This window comes from Saccharomyces paradoxus, chromosome XIII, assembly GCF_002079055.1.
Source record: "Saccharomyces paradoxus chromosome XIII, complete sequence".
Lineage (NCBI taxonomy): Eukaryota > Fungi > Ascomycota > Saccharomycetes > Saccharomycetales > Saccharomycetaceae > Saccharomyces > Saccharomyces paradoxus.
Window position 1 is genome coordinate 844,852 of NC_047499.1, and position 26,551 is coordinate 871,402.

General features: G+C 39.7%; 14 protein-coding genes across 14 annotated transcripts; 6 read left to right on the plus strand and 8 right to left on the minus strand.

Moving 5' to 3' along the window:
- Positions 1–374: 374 nt before the first annotated feature.
- TDA1 (protein kinase TDA1) lies at positions 375–2,135 on the plus strand (the record flags this gene model as incomplete). The annotated part of the gene is made up of 1 exon (XM_033912702.1): positions 375–2,135. The coding sequence occupies one exon, from the start codon at positions 375–377 to the stop codon at positions 2,133–2,135; it is 1,761 nt and encodes a 586-aa protein (XP_033768593.1).
- Positions 2,136–2,519: 384 nt separating this feature from the next.
- On the plus strand, positions 2,520–3,018 carry GOT1 (Got1p; the record flags this gene model as incomplete). Its single annotated transcript, XM_033912703.1, has 2 exons — positions 2,520–2,541; positions 2,624–3,018. The coding sequence occupies 2 exons, from the start codon at positions 2,520–2,522 to the stop codon at positions 3,016–3,018; spliced, it is 417 nt and encodes a 138-aa protein (XP_033768594.1).
- A 107-nt stretch (positions 3,019–3,125) lies between these two features.
- Positions 3,126–4,520, minus strand: HER2 (glutamyl-tRNA(Gln) amidotransferase subunit HER2; the record flags this gene model as incomplete). Its single annotated transcript, XM_033912704.1, has 1 exon — positions 3,126–4,520. One exon carries the CDS (start codon positions 4,518–4,520, stop codon positions 3,126–3,128), a length of 1,395 nt encoding a protein of 464 aa, XP_033768595.1.
- Positions 4,521–4,688: 168 nt separating this feature from the next.
- JNM1 (Jnm1p) lies at positions 4,689–5,810 on the plus strand (the record flags this gene model as incomplete). The annotated part of the gene is made up of 1 exon (XM_033912705.1): positions 4,689–5,810. One exon carries the CDS (start codon positions 4,689–4,691, stop codon positions 5,808–5,810), a length of 1,122 nt encoding a protein of 373 aa, XP_033768596.1.
- Positions 5,811–6,000: 190 nt separating this feature from the next.
- GSR1 (Gsr1p) lies at positions 6,001–6,594 on the minus strand (the record flags this gene model as incomplete). Its single annotated transcript, XM_033912706.1, has 1 exon — positions 6,001–6,594. The coding sequence occupies one exon, from the start codon at positions 6,592–6,594 to the stop codon at positions 6,001–6,003; it is 594 nt and encodes a 197-aa protein (XP_033768597.1).
- Positions 6,595–6,918: 324 nt separating this feature from the next.
- On the minus strand, positions 6,919–8,595 carry LCB1 (serine C-palmitoyltransferase LCB1; the record flags this gene model as incomplete). The annotated part of the gene is made up of 1 exon (XM_033912707.1): positions 6,919–8,595. The coding sequence occupies one exon, from the start codon at positions 8,593–8,595 to the stop codon at positions 6,919–6,921; it is 1,677 nt and encodes a 558-aa protein (XP_033768598.1).
- Positions 8,596–9,627: 1,032 nt separating this feature from the next.
- On the plus strand, positions 9,628–11,226 carry PRC1 (carboxypeptidase C PRC1; the record flags this gene model as incomplete). The annotated part of the gene is made up of 1 exon (XM_033912708.1): positions 9,628–11,226. The coding sequence occupies one exon, from the start codon at positions 9,628–9,630 to the stop codon at positions 11,224–11,226; it is 1,599 nt and encodes a 532-aa protein (XP_033768599.1).
- Positions 11,227–11,539: 313 nt separating this feature from the next.
- On the plus strand, positions 11,540–11,992 carry LIP1 (sphingosine N-acyltransferase subunit LIP1; the record flags this gene model as incomplete). Its single annotated transcript, XM_033912709.1, has 1 exon — positions 11,540–11,992. One exon carries the CDS (start codon positions 11,540–11,542, stop codon positions 11,990–11,992), a length of 453 nt encoding a protein of 150 aa, XP_033768600.1.
- A 142-nt stretch (positions 11,993–12,134) lies between these two features.
- Positions 12,135–13,073, minus strand: DYN3 (dynein light intermediate chain; the record flags this gene model as incomplete). The annotated part of the gene is made up of 1 exon (XM_033912710.1): positions 12,135–13,073. One exon carries the CDS (start codon positions 13,071–13,073, stop codon positions 12,135–12,137), a length of 939 nt encoding a protein of 312 aa, XP_033768601.1.
- A 201-nt stretch (positions 13,074–13,274) lies between these two features.
- ADE4 (amidophosphoribosyltransferase) lies at positions 13,275–14,807 on the minus strand (the record flags this gene model as incomplete). Its single annotated transcript, XM_033912711.1, has 1 exon — positions 13,275–14,807. One exon carries the CDS (start codon positions 14,805–14,807, stop codon positions 13,275–13,277), a length of 1,533 nt encoding a protein of 510 aa, XP_033768602.1.
- A 458-nt stretch (positions 14,808–15,265) lies between these two features.
- ATM1 (ATP-binding cassette Fe/S cluster precursor transporter ATM1) lies at positions 15,266–17,338 on the minus strand (the record flags this gene model as incomplete). Its single annotated transcript, XM_033912712.1, has 1 exon — positions 15,266–17,338. One exon carries the CDS (start codon positions 17,336–17,338, stop codon positions 15,266–15,268), a length of 2,073 nt encoding a protein of 690 aa, XP_033768603.1.
- A 480-nt stretch (positions 17,339–17,818) lies between these two features.
- On the minus strand, positions 17,819–20,371 carry YME2 (Yme2p; the record flags this gene model as incomplete). Its single annotated transcript, XM_033912713.1, has 1 exon — positions 17,819–20,371. The coding sequence occupies one exon, from the start codon at positions 20,369–20,371 to the stop codon at positions 17,819–17,821; it is 2,553 nt and encodes an 850-aa protein (XP_033768604.1).
- Positions 20,372–21,043: 672 nt separating this feature from the next.
- Positions 21,044–22,090, minus strand: ADH2 (alcohol dehydrogenase ADH2; the record flags this gene model as incomplete). The annotated part of the gene is made up of 1 exon (XM_033912714.1): positions 21,044–22,090. The coding sequence occupies one exon, from the start codon at positions 22,088–22,090 to the stop codon at positions 21,044–21,046; it is 1,047 nt and encodes a 348-aa protein (XP_033768605.1).
- Positions 22,091–22,732: 642 nt separating this feature from the next.
- UBP15 (ubiquitin-specific protease UBP15) lies at positions 22,733–26,425 on the plus strand (the record flags this gene model as incomplete). Its single annotated transcript, XM_033912715.1, has 1 exon — positions 22,733–26,425. The coding sequence occupies one exon, from the start codon at positions 22,733–22,735 to the stop codon at positions 26,423–26,425; it is 3,693 nt and encodes a 1,230-aa protein (XP_033768606.1).
- Positions 26,426–26,551: the final 126 nt, after the last annotated feature.

Consider the following 26,551-nt stretch of genomic DNA (forward strand, 5'->3'; position numbering starts at 1 on the left):
GGGTGGGGTGCAACCCAGACTCCTGAAAAAGAAACACTATAATGAAAAGAGAGAAAAAAAAAATTGCCCGAATTTCAACTCTGCTTTTCGCCCTCTGACAATAGAACGGGGGATTCCTGAAAAAAAGAAAAAGAGGGCGGGGTTTATCACGTAGTAAGAATATGAAAACGTGTCGAACGGGGATGACTTCTCCTGGTTCGTTACTTCTTTCTATTTAGAGTGACATTTTTCTTGTTTATTTTATTCAGTTGTTTATTTGTTAATTTCTTGCTGTCTGCTCCTTTAGTTGCCTATGACGACTTCCTCAGCTAACCAGTACTTTTTCACACAATTGACATTATAACAGTTGCAAAAGAAAAACACATATTTAGGAAATGACTACAACTAGTACTTCTGCTTCCCAGCTACAACAGCGCCTGCCGGAAGAAAAGCCTTGGCCGCAACTGAGTGGCGCCAACGAAGATGCTCAAACCTTCAAATGTAAATACGTAACCAACCACAACTCCTTGGGTGATGGGAATTTCAGTGTTGTGAAAGAATGTATGAACGTACACACAAAGGACTTGTATGCGATGAAGCTTATCAAGAAGCAGACTGTTAAGAACAAAATTCAACTTATCCAAAGAGAATTCGACCTATTGAGGTCAATTAGCGAGAAAATCAGGGATATGGAAAAAAGAAATGAACATTCTTTGGACATTTTTGAAGGGCATCATCATATTTTACAACTTTTCGACTATTTTGAAACTGCAGACAACATTGTCCTGATCACTCAGCTGTGTCAAAAAGGAGACTTGTATGAGAAAATCGTTGAAAATCAATGTTTGGACCTCGAAACCCAAGTCACGTCGTACTGTGCTTGTTTGGTAAGTGTCCTCGAGTTTTTGCATTCACAAGGTGTTGTTCACAGAGACTTGAAAGCAGAAAATGTTTTATTCAGATTGAGGGTGAACGAAAACGAAAAAAACTTACAAGGTGAACACCATGGAGATTTTAAATACGATCTCTTGGCGCATGACTTAGTCCTCGCCGATTTTGGTCTTGCTGCTGAATATAACACGAGCAAGGTAAACTCGTTGAAGGAGTTTGTTGGAACCATCTCATATATCGCTCCAGAAATCGTCAAATGCAAAGGTGTCGGTGAAATGACTCCTGATCAAGTTGACAAACTAGACAAATATGGCTGTCCGGTGGATATATGGGCCCTCGGTGTGCTGACATACTTCATGGCCTTCGGCTATACTCCCTTCGACTGTACTACGGACGACGAAACTTTAGAATGTATTTCGAAATGCGACTACTATGTCGACGAACAAATGATGCACGATCCTAAATACGAACAGTTTTGGAATTTTGTTCAATGCTGTTTTACTATTGACCCAGCCGTTAGGCGTTCTGCTAAGAATTTGAAACAGCATCCTTTTATCAGGGATTATTTTGCTACTTCAAATTCTTTAAATACAAAGGACACGCCGAATTTCTCATTTAACCCGACAATAAGGAGAGTATCTTCTACAGCGTCCATGCACACCTTGAGGTCTCCTTCTAAATCAAGAAAAACCACCACTCTGGCGTATTTGAACATGGATGGTGGATCTTCAGAAACTACTACTGCCTTCAGCAGCAAGATGGATTTACCTGACCTTTACGTTGACAGAACCATTAATTCTCGTGAAAGATCATTGAATAGAATTCGAGACACTTTGAAGAAAACATTATCCATGACATCTCTAAAGCCCGCGGCCACATTTGATTATCTCCATGCTAACAAAAATGGTACTTCTTTATCAACATCCAAATCAGGGCTCGTGAAAAAGAACTCCACATTCGTCTTGGACCCTAAGCCACCAAAGAATAGTCTGATGAACGGCTGTTTCAGCACTACTCCAGAATCGCGCTCAAATTTTAATACCCCTAAAACCTTATCCAGACAAGGCTCCTCTACTAGTGTAAAGAAATACGTCAACGAGGTAGACTTACTTTTAACACCACGCACGGCTTCGATGAGCAGCAATGATACCACAGCTATTAACGATAACGATATTACTAACGATAAGAATTCTGCAAGAAAACACGCAGCCTCATTCCAGGTGAATGTTGATGATTCTGATGGTGATGAAACCATGCAGATATAATGTTGAATGACAATTTTATCTTTTTTTTTCTTACCTGGAACGATATTCCATTAATGAAATCTACGATTAATTATTCTTTTTTTCAAAAAATAAATACAACTGTAACATATATAACTAATTAGGGGGGATCACAAGGAAAATAATAATTTTAAGAAAGAAAAAACAATATGTTACGCTTCCTGATTTACGTTTCACTATTTATGGTTCCTGTGTTATGGTTTATTTTTTCGCGCATAGTATTACCCGTCGTGTTCTTTTCGGACATTGAAAAATTGTCCATCCAAACACTTAAGATGAGTTAAACCGTATTGGCATTTGTCTTCTCCGTGTGATTGATTTACAGTCCAACTCAGTGATCATTTAGCTTACCCATCATCGCATAAAATGTGGCTAACAGAGGCTCAAAGTATGTTTTTAAAGTTTTGGATGCACGGTGCTTCTCCCAGGAACGTTAATTCCATTATCGCTAACTATTTACTTTTCACTAGAATTCGGTGTGGCTTTCACTTTCGGTGGTTTTCTCTTCTTTTTATTTGGTATATTCACTCTTTTTGATCGTGCCCTATTAGCTTTGGGCAATATTCTATTTTTAATTGGAGTATTTTTAATAATCGGTTCACAAAAGACTTATATTTTTTTTACCAGACCAAATAAAAGGCGCGGTTCACTATTCTTCCTAGTTGGTGCCTTCTTGATACTGTTAAAATGGACATTTTTAGGTTTTATAATTGAATCACTAGGTATTATAGGCCTCTTCGGTGATTTTTTTGGCGTCATCGTTCAATTTTTGAGGTCAATGCCCATAATTGGTCCCATACTCTCTCACCCCGCAGTCGCTCCAATAGTAGATAAATTGGCCGGAGTGAGGGTTCTGCCAGTATAATGGTGCATTTTTGTGTATGCATATCGTAGATAGATTTTTTCGAACTTTCTATAGGTATAAACTAAAAAAATAATAATATTTACAGGATTAACACTTTCCTCACAAATCTATGATATTGACTCGACAAAATCTAATACAGTCGAATCATCGCCATATTGGCCTACTATCTGTAAAGCAATTGGGGTCTTCTCCCTCAAAGGCATTGATAGACTTGGTAGTCCAGCTAATGACATGGGGACTGTAAAGACATCGTTTATATACGAGTTAGCCGGAGATTTCGTTTCCTCTTCTTCGAACTCCTTTATGGATTCAGGAAGCTTGGATGATGTGGGTACTAGCAGTATATCTAGACCCTCCGGATTTCCCTTAGAATTAGTTAAAACATTTGGAAATCTGAAAATCCTGTCAAATTCATCAATTAAATTTACTCGTAGCTTTTCAGCCTTAATAAAATTATTCTTAAATGCATCTGAACAAAGATTATAATTGCCTAAAATGATTCTATTTTTAACTTCCGTTCCAAATTTGAACCTAGTAGGAGCAAATAAAATACCGTCTTTTATATCGAGTTCTGAATCTCTATATCCATATCTGATACCATCATATCTTGATAAATTGGAGGCTGCTTCAGCGGGCGATAGCGTATAATAAATCGGTAAACTGTTTTTCACCGACGGAATGGATACAGGATATATTTCATGCCCCAAATTGACCAGCTTCTCTAGTAAAGAAAAGTACAATTTGGGGAATTCACTGGGCATACTTTCGTGGTTGAATTCCTTCACAATTCCTATCTTCAAAGGGCTCTTCGCCTTTTTATTTTTTTCTATCAATTCACGCAGTTCCACACTTAATGAAGTGGGATCTTTCTTATCATATTTATCGAGCGTGTGAAATACTTTTCGTAAGACGTTTATCTTTTTGCTTAGAATTCCAACAGTGTCTAAAGATTGAGAATATGCTATTACACCAAATCTTGACAACCGTCCATAGGACGGCTTGAAACCAAAAACAGATCCGTAGCATGCAGGCAGTCTAACGGAGCCACCAGTGTCTGTACCCAGGGCAAAATCTACTAGATCGCAAGCAACGCTCGCAGCGGCTCCAGAAGACGAACCACCCATAATTTTCTTGTCTTCATGAGGGTATAGCGGATTGATTACAGGCCCTATTATAGAATGTATTCCTCCCGACCCCATTCCAAATTCATCTAAATTTGTTTTGCCTAAGATGTGCACTCCTGCCTGTATTAGTAATTTTACTACTGTTGCATCGAAGGGTGATTTGAAATTCTCAAGTATATGTGAGGCACATGTGGTTGGGAGATCTTTTGTAACTATATTGTCCTTGATACTGGCAACGTAGTTTGTCAACGTTTCTTTTGTCCCTTCCTTATTTGTGATTAAATAAGGAGATGGATTAATGCTGGTGAAAATATTATATTTTGATTGTAAACTGGTTAATCTTTCAATCGATTCTTTTAAGGAGCGTTTCAGAGACATTGTTGCATGTTCAGAGTTAGGTGCTCCAGTTGAAGGTACTGCCCTTCCAGCAAAAGTAATAGTTTCTACAATATAGATGCACTATTACTTTTTTGGGAGCCAATACGTTCTGAAAAAAAAAAAAAAGATAGGTCATGAACCTAAGAAAGGCAAAGAATCGACTGGTTGATGAACGTCATAGACTTAAGTGATCCAGCCACTAATGTGGATTATGATAGCTTAATTGGTATTAATGATGGGGAATCTCAAGAAATTTTTGAAAATGAAGTGAAGGAGGATGAACAACAGGAAGAGGGGGAAGAAGCATCTTCAAAAAAAGATGGACTCATCGTTGAACCAAGACGTGACGTTGAAAGTTTGAGAAGAGCCATTCGGGATCAGTTACTCTTTAAGGTGTATAGGCAAAGCCAATTGGATTCTGCAGATGCGAGAAAGGTGACTAGCGATGAAGACGATGAAAGTCGTCAACAAAAACTAGAAAGAATAAGACAAGAGTTGGAGGAGTTGAGGACAGAAGATTCAACACCTGAAATGCAAACCGATATTAAGGAATTATGCCAACTTCAATCAAAGTTGGCGACAGAGTCGTCCAATAGATTCGCCAGTTTGAGAAAGGAGCTTATCGAAAAATATGAAGGCCAAGATACCGTGATATTGCCTAACATAAATCTTGATACGACCACTATCAAAAGGTTACAAAGGTTAGATCAGAAAATGTCCGAGATGGAAAGTTATGTTGGTAATCCAGAAGCTTTAGAAGCTGAAGAAGATAGGAAATCAGTTTATAGTAAAGTCAATGAACTATATAGAAGCATTCAACTTTTACAAGGCGATGATAAGGAGAAAGGAAAACTGCAGAAGTTCCGGGATAGACTCGTGGACCTGAATGAAGAATTTGAAAATTCTTTGTTAGGTAAGAAAATTCAACAAGACCCAAGATTAAAAGACGAAACCATGAGCAAAGTTATTAAGCCGGAAAACAAAATAAACGAAATAAATATTATGTATTCAATGTTCAAGGAATACCAAGATTTGCTGCCATTGTTAGCGGAGAGAATGAAAAGTCTCAATAAAATGAACAATAGGGTGGTGGAAGTGTACGAAACCACGAAAGGGCTGGATTCGCAAATAACCAGCATCCAAGAACAAGAAAAATTATGGCTGAAGGCTTTAAATGAGTTGGATAAAAAATTCGATGAGCAAGAGGTAAAAATTCGCCAAAACATGGAGCAGATCAGGCGCAAAATCGATACCCTCGAAGACAAAGCTCTACAAAGGGATAGCAAATAAAAGAGGGAGAGATAATTTTATAAAACCAAGTTAATTTTATTGTTCTTTTTTTTTGTCTCCATCTGACAAAAAAAAGTGAACAATATGTGTGTATATATAATAATAATAATAATATGAAATATCCAAAAATACGAGCGGAAAACAGAAATTATCATAAAAGGAAAAATAAAGTCTAAAGGGTATCGGGTGTTTATTTCTTCTTCATTCTACCAAACAATCCCTTCTTCTTCTTCTTTTGCTTTTCCTCAGTCTGTACGTGTTGTTGTGGTTGATACACCGCCTGCTCACCATACATTTGACTGGAAGCACCTCCTACTTGTTGCGGCATACCGTTGGCGTCGTAAGTCACAGCAGCACCAAACATAGGAAAATCAGGTCTTACGCGAAACCCATAAGTTGGGGTCTCCAACTGTTGGGCCCAGACCGGGTCTCCGGAAACGGCATACTCGAAACTTCTTATGGTGTCCAAAGGTCTTTCATCTCTTGCCCTAGTTGGATTCGATATGTCAGCCTGTGTGATCGGTTGACCGAAAACATCACATAGAACATGACCTTCTTCGTTGGAAAAATAAGATTGTCTATTCATATTGTCGTGAAAAGTATCAGCAGCTTGTTCAAAAGGCTGGGCTTCCTGCACGGCATCTAGAATAGGATCAGCAACAGAAGCAGTACGCATCTTTAATCTTGCTTTATCATCTTCAGAAATCTTGACATCTGAGGCACGGTTCCCTCCTTCATGATCACTTGTGTTACTAATACCGGATTTTTTTCTAAAATGCATCATATTGCCTTAGTGTGTTGTTTACCTTAGTTTGGTGTTTGCTGTGGTTCTTGTGCTAGTTCTCTGCCTGGTGAAACTGGAAAATGCTCAAGAAAGCGTACCACGAAACCACTCCTTTCTTTTCTATTAATAAATAAACAAATAAATAATACAGGTTGCTTTGCCTCGATGGTAAGAAAAAAAGAAAATTTCGGATCCGAAAATTTTAGCGCATACTTTGGGCGCCGTGCACCACGTTAATTTGGCACAGAGATGGTGTTACGATTATTGGTATTATTGTATAAATATTTATATATATGTGGGTGTGCATATATGGTTTTCTATTTTTTATTTATTAGATTCTTGGCAACAGGCAAGGATGGACTGCTTGACACTTTCGCAAGCATTTTTGAGTTCCTCGGAGGACATGGCGGCGTTACAGCTGATTTTCAAGCTAGGGACGATTGGTAGTGTCTCCTGTTTCAGAACAATAGTATTTCTTGTGATGAGTACGTTATAGTTAATAAGAGCATGATCAACTATGGATTGCAAGAATTTTTCCTCTTCTTCGTATGGTTCAATGTATTTGTTTGTCTGGGATTTCTTTTGCATAGCTGACATGGTTTCGAATAGTTGTTCGCAGGTGTATCCGAACTTGCGAGACCTATATGCTGGAGTTAGTTGGAAATGGAGGACAGCAGATACTGGAGAGGATGTGACAACGATATATGAACGCAAGGAGTCGTCTGATGCAAAGGATTCATGCAAAGATTTCGATAGTTTCTGCAGCGACTGCACGGCGTCGTTGTTCGAGTCCATCAATTTTAAGACTTTGGAGACGGATGTGACGGTGTATGCGGGCAAACAGGCAGAAAAACAATAAGCGTTGGAACCAATACGCTGGTGCAAACACATAACACTGTCACCCAGCACAAACCCACCAGTAGAACCCAATGCTGTGGCCATGGATCCGACAGTAATGTCGATGGCAGTGGCGCGATCCATGTTGAAGTGTTCTGATAACCCACGGCCCGTAGCACCAAGAACACCAATGGAGAATGTTTCGTCAACGAACAGTCTGAACTTGTACTTGTTCTTTAACTTGGTCAATTCAGGTAATGGAGCCAAATCACCTGAGTTATGGAAAATACCTTCAGTGACAATAAATTTCCTTGGAATGGCAGGCAATTTCTCAAGCTTCTCCTGCTCGGTCAGCTCGTTTAGCAAGCATTCTAGCGAATTCATATCGTTATGGTTGAAGTAGTAAACTGTGGATCTGCTTAGTTGCAAAGCATTCTGCACTGATAGCGATACTTGGTCATCTGCCACGATAACATCACCACGCTTGGTGAACGCAGGTAGAACAGAGGGAGCGGCACAAAAGTCTTGCCCGTACAGAACAGCACCTTGAGTGCCAAAGAACTGCGCTAGATCGTATTCCAACGTGTAATGGACGTCTTGGTTACCGTAGAAACCAGCAGGCCCGCAAGCGCCCACACCGTAATTCTTGATGGTGGTCTTGACCACCTCTTTCACAGGCTCTGTAGCAGACAATTGCAAAAAGTTGTTCGAGGCCAAGTTGAAAACGTCGGTATACTTCTCCTTCAGCTTGTTTCTGGTAATAGTGATATGGTTCTGGATGGGCATTTCCATCGTGACGGGTGTCTTGGCCACCCTCCACGATTGCTCATCGGTGGCAGAAGGGTCGACTAGCGGCTCGGGTTCCCAGTCCTCAATTAGCGCGTCGATTTCCTGGGGCGATAGGTTGGGCTTCTGTGCTTGAAGACTCTTTTTCTGTTGTGGCTTGGACAAATAGTAGATGATCCCGTACAAGATAAGCCCTATCTCGACCGTGGTCCTGTATGGATCGTCGTGATGCGATTTCTTGATGTACGAAACGATGAATTGGCCTCCCGGGATCTGAATCAACACCAGATTGAAGTAGTACCATAGGTACGATGAGGTGGTAACGATGAACGCCGGGATCGGTATCGATTTGGGTAAAACCTCTGGAATGTGTGCCATTGCGTGTTTTTTTAAGTGAGAAGGAAGAAAAAAAGGATAAATAACCCTACACGAGCAAAATGTGTGTATTGGAGGCCAGGCAGAAAGTTAGAGCGCTCTTATACTATGCTACTCGATGATTTGAAAAGATTTTTTTTGTTTTTCCTTTTCTTTTTCTTACGTACTATATTTTCTCAATCTTATTTTCGTTCACTACTGTTAACAGCACCAACATGCCCCTATAAAAAAGAATGAGTGAAAAATTTGTTAGCAGAAAAGCAAGAAGGAAAGAAGAAAAAAGAGAAACCATGTAAGGAATTATGGCGCCTCAAAAAAAAAACGCGAAGTTGACTTCCCGTGTAAGATGATCCATATATTAGGTCTTCTACTCCAGTTCTTTTAGGTGTGCGCCCTTTCTTTGAAAGTAGCAATTAGGGTTAGACATTTCCCTCGTATAAAGGTATGTAGTTTCATACGGTATGAGTGGCGGTTATTCTCCCGTTTTTTTCCCTTTTTTTATGGGTTCACTGCAATAATACATATTGACTCTAATACTAGTAGCCACATTGACAAGGAAGTATGTGATATTCTAGAGTCCGTACGATGGAAGTATCAATGGAAGGAATCGGTGCAATGAACTTTAAGTACAATTGTAGAAGGTGAACTTTTGCTTCTTGAAACTTGTACTTATGATTGTGTCTCCCCTGAAGTGGAGCAGCAGTTTATGGCCTTTTTGCGCCGCTTCTGTGTATTATTCTCTTGTCTAACCATGGCGACGTTAGCCGTCCTGTACACTGGACCAGCAACATTCGTTTGTTATCTTCTTAGTGCTTGCTTTCAGTGACTTTATTTATCATTGAGGCAGGGGCTATATCACCCGCGGGGTCTCAAAGAAGGGGCCCACTAATAAAAGCAAGAGATAAGAATTGCAGCAAAAAAGCTCCGAAACAATTCTTTTCCTCTTCCCTTTCAGCTTAAACAAGACAAGAGAGAGAGAGAGAATACTCACTAGAGATTGTTTCTTTCGTACTCAACATAAAGCATACATACGCTATGAAAGCATTCACCAGCTTACTATGTGGACTGGGCCTGTCCACTACACTCGCCAAGGCCATCTCATTGCAAAGACCGTTGGGTCTAGATAAGGACATTTTGTTCCAAGCTGCGGAAAAATTTGGTTTGGACTTGGACCTGGATCACCTCCTAAAGGAGTTGGACTCTAACGTATTGGACGCATGGGCTGAGATAGAGCATTTGTACCCGAACCAGGTCATGAACCTTGAGACCTCGACTAAGCCAAAATTCCCTGAAGCGATCAAAACGAAGAAGGACTGGGACTTTGTAGTCAAGAACGACGCAATTGAAAACTACCAACTTCGTGTCAACAAGATTAAGGACCCTAAAATTTTGGGTATCGACCCAAACGTCACACAGTACACTGGTTACTTGGATGTTGAGGACGAAGACAAGCATTTCTTCTTCTGGACTTTTGAAAGTAGAAACGATCCTGCTAAGGATCCGGTCATTCTTTGGTTGAACGGGGGGCCAGGCTGCTCTTCGCTAACTGGGCTATTCTTTGAATTGGGGCCCTCGTCCATTGGACCTGATTTGAAGCCGATCGGAAACCCTTACTCTTGGAACAGCAATGCTACCGTGATCTTCCTTGATCAACCTGTCAATGTTGGATTCTCGTATTCCGGGTCCTCGGGTGTCTCCAACACCGTCGCCGCCGGTAAGGACGTCTACAACTTCTTGGAATTGTTCTTTGACCAGTTCCCTGAATACGTCAACAAGGGCCAAGATTTCCACATCGCTGGGGAGTCCTATGCTGGCCATTACATCCCCGTTTTTGCCTCTGAAATTTTGTCCCACAAGGACAGAAACTTTAACCTGACCTCCGTCTTAATCGGTAATGGTCTTACTGACCCATTGACTCAGTACAACTACTATGAGCCAATGGCTTGTGGTGAAGGTGGCGAACCCTCCGTTTTGCCTTCCGAAGAATGTTCCGCTATGGAGGACTCCTTGGAGCGTTGTTTGGGCTTGATCGAGTCGTGCTATGACTCCCAATCTGTCTGGTCCTGTGTTCCAGCTACCATTTATTGTAACAACGCCCAATTGGCTCCTTACCAACGTACCGGCAGAAACGTCTATGACATCAGAAAGGACTGTGAAGGTGGCAATTTGTGCTACCCAACTTTGCAAGATATCGACGACTACTTAAACCAAGACTACGTCAAACAAGCTGTCGGCGCAGAGGTTGACCGCTACGAATCCTGTAACTTCGACATTAACAGAAATTTCCTGTTTGCGGGTGACTGGATGAAGCCTTACCACACCGCTGTGACGGATCTTTTGAATCAAGACTTACCCATTCTGGTCTATGCAGGTGACAAAGATTTCATCTGTAACTGGTTGGGTAATAAGGCATGGACGGATGTCTTGCCATGGAAGTACGACGAAGAATTCGCAAGCCAAAAAGTACGTAACTGGACCGCATCTATTACCGACGAGGTTGCTGGTGAAGTCAAATCCTATAAGCACTTCACCTACTTGAGAGTCTTCAATGGTGGCCACATGGTTCCATTCGACGTCCCTGAAAACGCCTTAAGTATGGTTAATGAATGGATCCACGGCGATTTCTCGTTATAAAGCGTATATTTATAAGCATGCCTTTTTTATTATCAATCATTATCAATCACGGTTGAAATATATGTGTGTATCTTTCTATACGTTCTATGTTGTAGTTTTATCCATTTGTAAGTTTTGCTTCTTTTGTTTTATTTTATTTCGCAGTATCATCTTATTGTTTTAGGTAATGTCATCCTTAACTTTTTTCCACCGAAGGAGGGAAAGAACCAAATTCCTAAAAAATGAAACCACCAAAAAAAAAAGAAAACAATAGAGCTGCTTTCCTCACTTTACACATTAAGGAGATCCTCCAACCATCGAGTTTGTAAGAAAAATGTCTCAACCTCCACCCATTATAACTACAAAACCAGCTGCCAGGCCAAAACCAAAAATTTTCAATTTGTTTCGTGTTTGCTTCATTTCATTATTGCTGATCGCTGCTGTAGAATACTTCAAGTATGGTACAAGAATCAACTACGAGTGGTTCCATTGTACCCCAATAAAGGAACCTCAATCTGGTTCCGTAATCAAGCTTTGGGCACGTGGTGGGCCAAGTTGTGACAAAAGAGGCGAATATAAAACTATCGTAAAGAGAATCACAAGAGATTACGAACCAAATGATGAACACCTATCGTTCTGTATTATTGAGAACGATAATGTTGCACCCGTTCACTACCCCATTCACGAAGACAAAGGTGAACCTGGCTACGTAGCTTACGTCGGTTACGACACAGACTCTGAACTGGTCCAAGAACTATGTGCTGATTCCACAGTTTATCACATGTGAGTTCTTTCTTTCACATACAAAAACATATAAAAAATGCAACCTTGGTATAGGTATTTATAAATGCGTATGCATATCTATATTTATACATATAAAGAGAAAAAAGAATTGCTCATGATGAAAGAGGTACCACCCGCTCGCTTTCCTAGATCTTCGAATCTTCCCTATATTTTGTAAACATTTTGCCTAATTCCTCTTGAATGTTAACTTTGAAAGTCTCTAAAGGAGAGAGTTCATCAAGGCCAATACCAATGCATGTTTTCCTATTTTCCATTATTTCATCCATTGCTGGTATAAAGTCCATGTATCGGGCTAAAAAGTGCTCCTCTTCCACTTCAGTAGGCTCGAATCTTTCGTCTATTGTTTTTATCAATCCGATAGAATCGCACCCCTTCGGTATTGATATCCTGCTACGCTTGGTCATTTCAATATAATCCTTCATATCCCTATCTTCAACAAAATGTTTCAGAACCTCTTGATGCCTGAGCCTCTGTGCTTCTTCTTCCTCCCCTTCGGCACGATCTTCGCATATATAGAATAATGAACTATCATTAAAATAACAAAACGACCTTAGCGTTTGCAAAATGAAGTCGATATGTACTGACTGCCATGCAGTAGTGTTTCTTTGTAAGTTTAAAATTTCGCTACTGTTTAAACACCATATAGAAAATTCATTATCATCATTCAGCTGCTTAATTTTACTGAATGTGTTGGATAGTTCATTCAGCCACAGTTTTTGATCGTTTAATGACCAATCTAATAATATGAGCCAGTGAATCTTCGAAGTATGTTCTTGCAGAAAGGGCTTTAGAAGATCTAATGCATTGTGAGTGTTTTTAATTAGAGTGTAAACACCTAGACAATAATGCTGCTCTAAATCGTTGGTCCATGCTATTGTGCCATAATTAATTAAATTGGTATCCAGTTTCGAATCGCTTCCCTCTGGAAAGCAGATGTTTATAAATTGATGTAATGTTTTACTTGATGGGGAATATATAATTGCTGTTGTCGCAGCAGTCTCTGTGCTATTGATTGCGGATCCATTCTGAGACAATAATTTGTCCCATGCATTACCATTATTCATTAAGATATACAATTCTTCTATCTTCTCTTCTTGTATAAATTGTCCAGGTGCTTTTCCTTGTTTACCCTTTCGTTTATAATTTTTTCAATAAGTACTTATATATGGTTTAGGTAAGAATAAAAAGAAATTATGTATAAAAATGAGCGCTTTTGAAAAATAGTTTACAATTCGCACCTAACTGGACAAGTTCGGAACAATCTATCAATAATCTGCACAATTATATAATCCGATATCGACTTCAGCCTTCATATCTGACGAATTATTTGCGATCGATTCACGTTTTTCTTCCAATTCTTGTATATAACCGTCTTCGACACCAGTAACGTAATTTCCGGTGAAGACACCGTCTTCGAATTTGGTTATTTTATCAGTTTTACAACAGTCAATCAAATCTTCCAACGATTGGTAAATGACCCTTTCGCAACCAATTACTTCCGCCACTTCTTCATCAGTTCTATTATAAGCAATTAAGTTTTTTGTATCTGTCAAGTCAATACCATAAATATGGTTGTAACGAATAGCTGGGGCAGCTGACGCAAAGTAAACCTTTGTTGCGCCAGATTCCTTTGCCATGTTAACAATTTCTTTCGAAGTAGTACCTCTGACAATGGAATCGTCCACTATCAGAACCTTCTTACCCCTAAATTCGGATTCCATGGGGTTAAGTTTCCTCCTTACTGAAGAAACCCTTTCCCTTTGGTTTGGCATAATAAATGTTCTGCCGACATATCTATTTTTAACAAAACCCTCTCTGTAAGGCTTCCCTAATACATTAGCACATTCTAATGCACATGTTCTTGCAGTATCTGGAACAGGAATAACAACATCAATGTCATCTGGCTTCAGTTGCTTCAAAATGTTTTCTGCTAGCTTAGAACCCATGGCCAATCTTGTGTGATAAACTGATATACCATCCAATACACTATCCGGTCTGGCAAAATACACGTATTCAAATAAATCAGGTCTATAAGAGTTTATAGGGACCACTTGTTTGAACTCAGGTTCACCTTTACTACAGTTCTTAGGGATGATAACTGCCTCACCAGGCTTTAAGTCACGATATTTAGTAAAATTGTGGGCTTTGAAAACAACACTTTCTGAAGCCAACATATAGTCCTTAGTGCCGTCCGGATTTTCTCTCTCACCGAACAATAATGGCCTAATACCATTTGGATCTCTAAAACCAAATAATGCAAAACCGGCAAGTAAACCGACGCAAGCATAACCACCACGGCATAAACGGTAAACACCTTCTAAAGCATGGAAAACATCTTCATTGTTAACTCTGTACTTGTTGTGCTTTTCCAATTCAGCAGCAAAAATATTCAATAGTAGCTCAGAATCACTGTCCGTGTTAATATGTCTATGAACATCCTCATCCATATATCTCTTTAAGGACGCAGTATTCACTAGGTTACCGTTATGTGCCAAGTTGATACCGTAAGGACTATTGACGTAAAATGGTTGTGCTTCTGAATTAGCCGAAGAACCGGCTGTAGGATATCTCAAGTGGGCAATACCCATGGAACCAGCAAGACCTGAAACACGTTGTTGAGTGAATACGTCACGAGCCATACCATTACCTTTACATTGATAGATTCTACCACGAGAACCACAGGTAGCTATACCAGCTGCATCTTGTCCACGGTGTTGTAGAAAAATACATCCATCACATAACTCCGGAGCTACTGGAGTCGTTTGGTTTGCCAATACAATACCTAAAATACCACACATTCTTTCTGCTCTGCTGTTTGCTGTACTTCTTTCTCTGCTAAACTTGTTAGAACGAAATCTACTTTCAAGATGAAATCTTCGCAACTATGACTTAAAAATGAACTAAACTGTACGGTGAGTGTTGAATTTTTTCTGAAGTGAAAAAAAAACGAAGGAAATTACCTTGACTTGATAATAAGAATCCGAAAAGTACAAACCTATTATTAAAATTGTAAGTAAGCAAACTTTAAATACACCCAAGCTTTGACATTTGCCACGAGCAGTCATTCGCATTCATGATCCCAGGTTATATTTTTATTATTCATGTTCGTTCTAACTCTGTTCTGTCATTTTCGGCCAGGAAGAGTCAATCCATCGGGTCATTGAAAAACCGCGGAGAATGATTATAACTTTTCTTTTTTCTTTGAAAATCTTAAAAAAACTTATACATATATAATTCAGTACTTAATTATGAGCGTTCATAATCCTTGCTCGTCTTTTAGTTCATTCTCTAAATGATTCAGATCTTCTTGTATGGTCCAAAGTTCGCGATAAAACGACCCTGGCATGGCCAACAGTTCAAGATGCTTACCTTCCTCTCTCACTCTTCCGTTGTCAAGGACAATGATCTTGTCTGCATCTGCAATGGTCCTCAGTCTATGCGCGATGTATACGCTTGTTCTCGAACCCGAAGTGAAATTACTTCTGATTGTGCGTAAGAGGGCTTGTTCTGTATGCGTATCCAAGGCGCTTGTGGCCTCATCAAAAAACATGATCCTTGCATTCTTCAATAGTACTCTGGCAATTGCCAGCCTCTGCTTTTCACCACCGCTGATCATCAATCCTCTCTCTCCTACAATGGTATCAAATCCGTGTGGTAGTTTCTTGATTAAAGGTGCTAATTGTGCTTTCTCTACAACAGTCAACACTTCTTCGTCCGTTGCGTCAATACGACCGAACTTCACATTTTCCCAAATGGTATCGTTGAAAAGTGGTGTGTCTTGTGGTACCACACCGATCACCTTCCTCAGAGCATCGATGTCATATTCTTTGATATCGCGGCCGTTTATGAGGATTCTTCCACTTTCAGGATCATAGAATCTGAAGACTAATTTTAAAATGGTGGATTTACCACTGCCCGAAGACCCGACTATTGCGGTTTTCCAGCCTGCTGGGATATTAAAGCTAGCATTCTTTAAGATTTTCCTGTCTGGATGATATCCAAACGTAACGTTCTCAAAAGTAATATCGTAGGGAACATGTTCTGGTAGCATCAAGGGACGTTCGGTATTCTTGATTTTGACTTCATTTTTCCTCAACTTAAATAACGTTTCCATGTCAATTAGAGACTGCTTCAAATCTCTGTAAACACTACCAAGGAAATTTAGTGGTACCGATAATTGAAAAACCAACTGGTTAATTAGAACCAAGTCACCTACTGTCAAGTTTCCACCAATAACACCAGTACAACCCATATACATCATTGCCGTTAGGGCAGTAGTAAAAATCAAGTTTTGGCCGGAGTTCAAAAACGCTAAAGATTGCGATACCTTAATTTGAGAGTCTCGATAGTTCATTAAGGAACTATTGTATTTATCTGAAAGATATTTTTCATTATTAAAGTATTTTACCGCCTCGAAATTAATTAAAGAATCTAACGCCACACTGGCAGCTTTATTATCGGCCCTGTTAGCGTCCCTTCTAAAATGAGTCCTCCATGCTGTCGTCTTTATGGTGAAAATTGAGTATAAAAGCATTGTACTAAATGTTATGGCGGCAAATGACGCACCGAATTGATACGTCAAAATCCCACAAACTACAGATATTTCAAAACTTATAGGGATAATATGGAATACCATGGCGGTTAATACTTGAGATATACCCTTTGTACCTCTATCCATAGCCCTCGTTAGACCACCCGTTTGTCTACTCAAGTGCCAACCCAAATCTAACTTCATAAGGTGCTGGAAGGTTTGCAGCGAGACAGTTCTAATGGCATTTTGTGCCACTTTGGCAAATACGGCGTTTCTCAATTCACCAAATAAAACAGATCCAAACCTTGCAACACCATAGCAAAGAATAGTTAATCCAATTGCTGCCGGAAGGGCAACTGTAGGATCATCCCATGCTACATTCATTGAATCAATAGTTTGCTTAAAAAAGAAAGGCACTTGAACATTTAAAATTTTCGCGGATATTAGCAATCCAAGCGCAATTAATACCCGTATCCTCACCTTATTGTTGCCTTTAGGCCAAATATAGCGAAATAGGTCTTTCAAGATTTTCAGTTCCGACAGGGTTGGAGCCTTGCTGGTCTTTTTTACTTGAGTCTTCACTTTTGGAGCTGGGGAGGGTTGCTCGACCAACTTTTTCTGAGATGTATCCTTTTGTGCCTGATTCCATAAATTTGTAACTGAATTGAATAACAGAGGCCGCTGGGTTGATAATTTAGACACAGTAAATATAATCGGTGAACATTTCCGTATCAAACCAGGTTTAAGTTTTGATCTAACTATTCGCCCAATCACAGGGGATCTTGAAAGATGCAGCATTCTTCAATTTGAATAGGATCTACTAACAACGATTCAACTATGTTACTTTGCAGGGACACTCTAAGTTATAGTCTTTGCAATGTAGATTGCTTTGTTTGCGATTATTAACGTAGAAAGTCATCGGAAAGCCCTCGCGCGCTCTTCGGAGTGAAATTTCACGTGACGTATTCCGATTAAGGACAAGCACAGGTCAATAGCTTTGCTGCCTTACTTCTTTACGAATTCGGCGAGATCGTTCTCAAAGGAGTTAATATTGGTAATTGTGAGCTATAATGCCATAATACAAGGCCTCCTTGATATGCGCCTCCTCCTCCTAAAGAAACTTTAGAATAAATTGCACCGCCTCCAATTGGTATATTTTAGAGACTCAACTCCTAATTAGTTTGTCACTTTAATACTTTTTCAAAAGAATATAGATGAGTATAGCAATATAAAGTTTACATATATGTACAGAAAAGCAGAATAGTATGCTTGCTTTTATTACTTGGATAGGTTCTTGATTTCTTCTTCGCACTTAGTAATGACTGCATTACTAGCAGTAATCTTACCGGATAAATAGTCCAGTCTGGTCTTGAAAAGCTTTTGATCAGGAACTTTCCCTAAAGGCTTTAATTCTTCTTCCCACTTCTTGATTCTGCCGGTTTCGAAACCCACAACCTTTAGTAAGTAACGAGTTTTTAGCACTTTTGCAAGTTCAGGATCGTTAATCAAATATGTGAATGCTGCTCTGTACAGTGGCTTGGCAGGTCTGATCTCTTGTAAAACACCCCTATCTCTAGATACAGTAATTAATCCATTATTTTCCAATTCCATGATCCCTGTCTCAGGTGCGGCCTTAAATAATGGCTTATTGACGATTTCATGGAATGGAATGACTGGATTTGCACTCAATAATTCAATCAATTCCCAAGCTTGTGCACTTTTATTGCTGTCAATCTTGTCACTTAAGAACATTTGAGTTATTTGTTCAGAAGCTTGTTCAATCATTTTGTCCAATGCTTCCGAGGGCTCTTCTCCTGACTTAACTCTTCTTACAAATGCCTGTAAATCTAACATTCTACCACCCAATGGTTCTAAAGAGGCGTCAATTTCTTGTAATTCCTTTTCATTTAAAATAACCTCGGCTTTTTTAATACTCGTATCCACTTCACTATCAGAGTCATTGTTTTCAGTGGTTTCCTTTCCTACTTCCGGTTCTTTTACGCTTTCACCCTTAGACTTTTTATTGTAATATAAGTAATCTTCCAATTGAGACAATACATAATTCCTTGAATTTTCTTTTGACGCATCTGACAGGATCAAGTTTTTGAAGACTTGGTTGGGCAATGACTCGCTTAATCTTTGGTTGGATGCAACGGTTTCCGTCAAGAAGATCACATGAGCAATATTCATTTGAACTAGCATAGCTGCCCAATCGGATAATTCCTTATACACGAATCCATTGATTTCAGACTTACCTTCAAATCTATCTATGACGATAACAGGTTTAGCTTCCGGGTGTTGCTGTAGATAATCTTCTTCCTTAACATTAACTGTTCCATCACCGGTGGAAACAAAGGCCTTGTAATTCTTAAGAGCAATACGTCTAATTGACATCAGTGATGTAGTTAACATGTTTCGAAATTGAGATTCCTTCGTCTCAGACAACCCTGTTTTTTGTCCTGTTAACCCTTGCACAGTTAAATCAAGGACACCTGTGACAGAGTCGATCCATGGGAAGATTGGGAAATAACCCAATTGACTAGCGGCATTCTTTAAAAACTTAGGATCAGTCCTTGACTTAATCAATTTATCACAGTCCAAATACAAAACATTTGCTCTATTCTGCAAAGTGTGTTGCATGACCAAATCGTGTTTCCCTGAACCTCTAGGCCCTCTTATAACCACAAATGTATTATTATTTTCTTCAAGCCACATTTTCAGATCATTCACTTTCTCTATTCTTTCCTCCCATAGATGCTTTCTTTGGTGGTTATCGTCAGGGCCACCCCAGTAGTACTTGATAGAAGTCATGGTAGATGAAGTTAGTGTTTTCAATTGCTTCCAAAACTTATTATCCCATGATAATGAATACTTATGGGTAATCTTCTGTTCAATCGAAAATTCTCTTATAGGATCAAACACTAAAACAGCAAAAATTGAAAGTAGGGCAAATAAAACCGGAATAGCAATCCTTGTATGGTTAGTGAAAAAATTACTAACTAAATGGCCTCTTATGATATTTTCGTATTGTATGTGTAAAACGGTATTATGAATTTCAATACCGGAAACACAGTTCTTTGCCGAAATGGCACCACGGAATGAACGGTACCTAACCCTTGCCACGTTGTTGTTCGCAGCGGTGGGAGGGAAAATATCAATGATTGTCCCATATCTTCTGAACAAAGAATATATTTCCTCTTCGGTTAAGGCGGGTCCCTGGAACTTGATCACTATAGTAGTACTTGGTAGTCTTCTTAAATCCTCAATCCAAGGCGAACCCTTTACTGGGAAAGCAGAGGCTCGAGTGAAGTACGAGAGCAGGTTTTTAGAAGATTCTCTGGCTGTATTCTGCTGGATCAGGGAATTTACCTGAGCTTTTGTATATTTGGGTGGAACGACAAATGTGGCAAATACACCTCCGTCCCTTTTCACTGGAATGGTAGACTTCAACTCTAGCCCATAAATGGGGTTATTGGGTGGACTAGCTAAATTTCTTATTTTCTCCCTCACTCCCTCACGGGATTGATTTCTTAGTAGCAGATTGTACCACAGCGTTGGATTCCAAACCGATGTGGCTCTCGCGTAAACATTATCGAAATATATCAGAGTTTCTTCGTCTGATTTGTGAATAACACCGGTATCGGTAGCCGTATTTGACTCACCTGCCTGCTGGTCCTTTTGCTGGATTTCGCTGGACACATGTCTCACCGAGGGTTGAGCATTTATCAAGTTCCTTAGCCTATACTTGCCCTTGAGGATACCTATTCCTCTAGCGAGACATGGCACTGGCATCTTTGCCATATTCAAAGAGGCCGTTCGTACTAACAGCATGTTTTACTTTTACAAATAGTACTTCCCGTATAAGCTTTCACCGTGTTTCGCTTTTGGTTCTTGTCAATACAAAGTTAGCCTTCCATCTTCCCCAATATAGCATTACTGTTATCTCCCTTATACTTCTCAAATTTGTAACTATTGAACCCTAGTTAAGCCCTGAGACAAACTATAAGGGCATCGATTTGGCGGTGCGGAATTCTTCAGGTTGCAGAATATAAAAAAAAGGGTTATGTTAAGAAAAAAGTTGAAAAGCTCCATGCATATAGAATAATGTAAGAGATGAGATGGGTAAAGATAAAAGGTTTACAATTTCATTGGACTTCGATCAATTCAACAGTAGCATGCGTGGGAAAATGAAAGAAACATCTAAAAGGGCAAGTTGAAAAAAGCGAGACGAACTTTTACGTGTAGGTGCAACTACGACTGACCGCATGTGGGAGTGTGTAATTAATGAACACTATTGAAACTATGGCATCTCCGGTTTAAAGGATTGGGCGTAATTCACAGGCGTGGGAGGCTAGTTATTGGCGCTGGCAAACATGGCAAACAGGATGCAGAATATTATCTTTTATTTGTGAAACTACGAACACGTTCATCCAAAGATGCTATAAACTAATATACGCATACTGATAATGAAAACTATAAATCATAAAGGCATGAGAAATCCGTTTATTTAGAAGTGTCAACAACATATCTACCAGCAATTTGGCCCTTCTCCATCTTTTCGTAAATTTCTGGCAAACTGGACAAGCCAACAACCTTTATTGGAGACTTGACTAGACCTCTGGCAAAGAAATCTAAAGCTTCTCTAGTGTCAGCTCTGTTTCCCACGTAAGAGCCGACGATGGAGATAGATTTAACAACGTGGTTGAAGACATCAGAAGAACACTTTGCACCGGCTGGCAAACCAACTAAGACAACAGTACCGTTGGCCCTACAGTATCTGGTGGATGCTTCGATAGCGGCTTCGGAAACGGAAACGTTGATAATACCGTGAGCACCTCCATCGGTAGCTTTGACGACCGCGCCAACAATGTCTTTTTCTTTGGTGAAGTCGATGAAAACTTCACCACCAAGGGAGGTAAACAACTCTTCCTTACCTTCACCACCATCAATACCCAAAACCCTGTAGCCCATGGCCTTAGCGTATTGAACGGCCAAAGAACCTAGACCACCAGCAGCACCTGAGATGGCCACCCAGTGACCTGCTCTCAAGTTGGCTGACTTCAAAGCCTTGTATACGGTGATACCGGCACACAAGATTGGGGCGACTTCGGCCAAGTCGGTGCCTTCAGGAATACGGGCGGCTTGCACGGCGTCAGCGGTAGCGTATTGTTGGAAAGAACCGTCGTGTGTGTAACCAGACAAGTCAGCGTGAGGACAGTTGGATTCGTTGCCCAATTCACAGTATTCGCAGGCCATACATGAACTGTTCAACCATTTAATACCGGCAAGATCACCCACCTTCCAGCCTCTAACATTGTCCCCAATGGCAACAACAACCCCGGCACCTTCGTGCCCACCAACTAATGGCAACTTAGTTGCCAATGGCCAGTCACCGTGCCAAGCATGCAGATCTGTGTGGCAGACACCGGAGTACTTGACGTTGATCAACAATTCGTTGGGCTTTGGCTTTGGAACTGGGATGTCCTTATGCTCCAACTTACCGTTGGATTCGTAGAAGATAACACCTTTTTGAGTTTTTGGGATAGACATAGTGTATTATAATATAATTGACAGTTGACAGTTGATTGTATGCTTGTTGTAGCTTGATATTTTATATACTAAGGAGAAACAAGAAAGAAGTAATAAAAACGCTGGAAGAGCAGTAGCAAGCGTATTTCGAAGATGAAAAAAAGCCATTATCGGCACTCTATTTATATGTAATAAGCATACTGTAACTTTGCCAAAAAGTGAACCCCATTTTTATGCTCTCTACCTTTTTTTTTTCATCCTCTGAAAATCTGAAATTCTCTTATTTCTCCAATTTATGAGTTGGAGATGGCCGGTGTTCCGGCAGAGGAGGTCAGGCCCGTGAAGATGGGCAGCTTCACGCCTGCGGGCAAAACGTCATACTTTTTTTTGGGCGGAAGCCGTTGATGAAGACAAAATCCCTTAATTAAACAGTAGAATGGTGATTAGAAAGGCAGGATTAATCAGTTACACAGGCCGTGACTGGAGAGACGGACTATAAAGGCAATTTTTAGATAAGACTAGTTGGAGCTCTTGGCGTCAGAAAATTTGAGAGACTTTTTTTTCGTTTATTTGCCTTTACGTTTTGCCCCTTTGACCAATTACCACTTAAAGAATAATACTTTTTGAAAAGTGATTCTTTGATTACTTTCTTTAAAGCGAACAATGAGCTCTGGAGACGAATTGGGCAGCATCGGTACTGTGTCTCACGGTACCGCCATAGATAAGAGCATTGAAAGTATTCTCCCACAATTTGATGAAGAAGTGGAGACTTTGCTGGAGGATAGCTTCACGTGGAATATTCCTGACTGGAATGAGCTAACGAATCCAAAGTACAAATCTCCCAGGTTCAAAATTGGCGATTTCGAATGGGACATCCTATTATTCCCTCAGGGGAACCATAATAAGGGTGTTGCGGTATATCTGGAACCTCATCCAGAGGAAAAATTAGATGAGAGTGCGGGAGAGATGGTGCCCGTTGATCCGGACTGGTACTGCTGTGCTCAGTTTGCCATTGGCATTTCTAGGCCCGGAAATGATGAGACCATCAATCTAATTAACAAATCGCATCATCGGTTCAACGCCCTAGATACAGACTGGGGGTTTGCAAATTTGATAGATTTGAACAACTTGAAACATCCTTCAAAAGGGAGGCCGCTTTCGTTCTTAAATGAAGGGAGCTTGAACATAACCGCATATGTGCGCATATTGAAGGATCCCACCGGTGTCTTGTGGCATAATTTTTTGAATTATGACTCGAAGAAAGTGACTGGCTATGTTGGCTTCCGAAATCAGGGTGCCACATGTTATTTGAATTCCCTGCTGCAATCTTATTTTTTTACAAAATATTTCAGAAAGCTGGTTTACGAAATACCCACTGAACATGAAAGTCCAAATAACAGTGTTCCCCTGGCTTTACAAAGAGCTTTCTACCAGTTACAAGTATCTGATATACCCTTAGACACTTTGGAGCTTACCAGGTCATTCGGTTGGGACACTGCGGAATCTTTCACCCAACACGATGTGCAGGAATTGAATAGGATATTAATGGACAGGCTAGAAAATAACATGAAGGGAACACCCGTGGAGGGGAAGCTAAATGAAATATTTGTGGGGAAAATGAAAAGTTATATTAAATGTATTAATGTTGATTATGAATCGTCTAGGGTAGAGGACTTTTGGGATTTGCAACTGAATGTCAAAAATTTCAAGAATTTGCAAGAATCTTTTGATAATTATGTCGAGATGGAACTAATGAATGGTGAAAATCAGTACGCTGCTCAGGACTATGGCTTGCAAGATGCTCAAAAAGGTGTTATTTTCGAATCGTTCCCGCCGGTTTTGCATTTGCAGTTGAAAAGATTCGAATACGACTTCAATTATGATCAGATGGTAAAGGTTAACGATAAATATGAGTTCCCTGAGACGATTGACTTGTCGCCCTTCGTTGATAAAGAGGTGCTTAAGAAAACGTTAGATTCGGAAGATAAGGATAAGAATCCCTATGTTTACAATTTACATGGTGTACTGGTTCATTCTGGTGATATATCTACTGGTCACTACTATACTTTGATTAAACCTGGTGTTGAAGACCAATGGTACCGATTTGATGATGAAAGGGTTTGGAGAGTGACAAAGAAGCAAGTTTTCCAGGAAAATTTTGGGTGTGATAGGCTACCCGATGAAAAAGTTCGTACAATGACAAGAGACGAGTATCAAAATTATATTATTCAGCGCCACACAAGTGCTTATATGCTTGTTTATATACGCCAAGAACAAGAGGAGGATTTGCTCCGTCCAGTCTTAGAATCTGATGTTCCTAAGCACGTAATCACGAGAGTAAGAGAAGAAATCAAAGAAAGGGAAACAAAAGAAAAGGAAATCAGAGAAGCACATTTGTACGTTACACTCAGACTGCACTCTATTAAAGAACTTATTCATTATGAAGGATTTGACTATTTCGCACATGATGGGTTTAGGTTGTTTTCTGAGGAGCTCAACGACTCCGGTTTGCAGCAAATCAACTTGAAAGTTTTGAGAACAACCAAGTTATCGGATATTTTTGCAAGCATCAAGGAAGCTATGAATATTCCACAAGAAAGGGACGTCAGATACTGGAAAATGGATTATCGCAGAAACAACACTTTACGTTTAACACAACCCATAAATTTTGAATCGGTAAACATCACTTTGCAAGAGGCGTTAAAAACGGAGAAGAAAAGAACTATGGAAACACAATATGGAGAAGGAGGTGTTGCTAGTACTGATGAGGACGATAAGGCGCTTTCAGAAACTGTGTCATTCTTAGATCTCTTCATCGAGGAACCCTACCTAGAGTTACAATTTTTGAGCAAGTTGAAGGAAGCTTCTTTAATTTCAAAGGCCGAGCCAGATGATGAGCTGATATCAAACGTAAGAACGAATCTTCCAAAACTGACAGAGGGAGGAATTGAACCTGTTTTTGCCACTGAAAATAAATCTAATTTGCTATTTGTGAAGAAGTACGACCCACATACCCAAAAGCTACTGGGATTTGGCCATTTTGCTGTGAATCAATTACAACAGCTATCAGACTTATCTGAAATCATTGAGAACAGCATTTCTTCTAACGAAAAGTTGACCTTTTACGAAGAAGTTCAACCTGGTACAATAAATGAAATATATATGAAGGGAACAGTCTATGACGCTGACATAGACACGGGTGATATAGTTTCATTTGAAGTTCCAGATGCTGTTTTGCCAGACATATTCCCAGTTTACGCCACAATCAAAGAATATTACTCATATCTGAGGTACCGTGTAAAATTGAAGTTTTCTAAATTTGACGGCTCAAGTGAGGAATATGGCGTTAGTAATGAGATCCCAGAGAGCTTCGAATTCTGGATATCTGCTTATGCACCTTATGATGACCTTGCTAGGATGGTGTCGAAATTTGCGCACGTTAAGCCAGAATATTTAAAGATCTTTGCACTTTATTCTAATGGCAGATTTGTATTAAAATCGACCTCACTTTTGAATGACTATCTTTTGAAAGATTTCAACTGCGATCAGATACCGCCTTTCGCATTTGAAGTATTGTCCGTACCCTTGAAGGAATTAGAGCGTTTGAGGCCTATTAAGTTATATTGGCTGAAAAATAGTTATATTCATTATCAATCCTTTGAATTTGAGGTTGCAAATGATTATACAGAATCTCAATTTCTCGAAAAAGTGCAGCACAAGATCGGTTTTACCGATGAGGAAAAGGAGAATATTTTACTATGGACCAACTCAAATTTCCAGTTTCAGGGTTTATTATCGGACCAAAACACCTTCAAAGACGTGAGTAAAAATTCTTTACTTTTTGGTAGAATTTTGCCCGAGGAATCGAAATTATTCAAGGAATTAAATCGTCTAGAAAATCTACAAGCATCTTCATTGGAAGATTTTATGGATGACGAAAACGCGACGGACAGACCAATCGACGATGAGCAAGATCTAGGTATGGCAATAGAGCATTCTGATGATGTGAAGGGACGTATAGTAGTTGTTCAGCAATATTTCAAAGATCTTGAAAATAGACACGGAATATCTTTCCTGTTCAATTTGATACCAGGCGAAACATTCCCAAAGACAAAAGACCGTCTTCATGCAAAATTTGGACTCGGACAGAAAGAATTTTCAAAGATTAAATTAAGTATTGGTTACTCCACTGAAGAAGGAACGGTGTTTAGAACTTTACAAGGATTCTCGGATGAAGAATTGGACAAGGTTATATTGTATGACATTATGTCCAACTTAGATTATATCTACATGGATCATCCGGATAGATTGAGATCACATTCTTCCTATGATAGACCAATGATCATCAAAAACTGATACACCTTACGGCTATGTTAAGCTTTGATGTCTTCGTCACTTTTTATATTTTTATAAGATACTCTCCTAGTAGCCTTCATTTTCTCATCAGGCAATGTTCTCCAGTTTTATTTCGCTTTTAGGTAA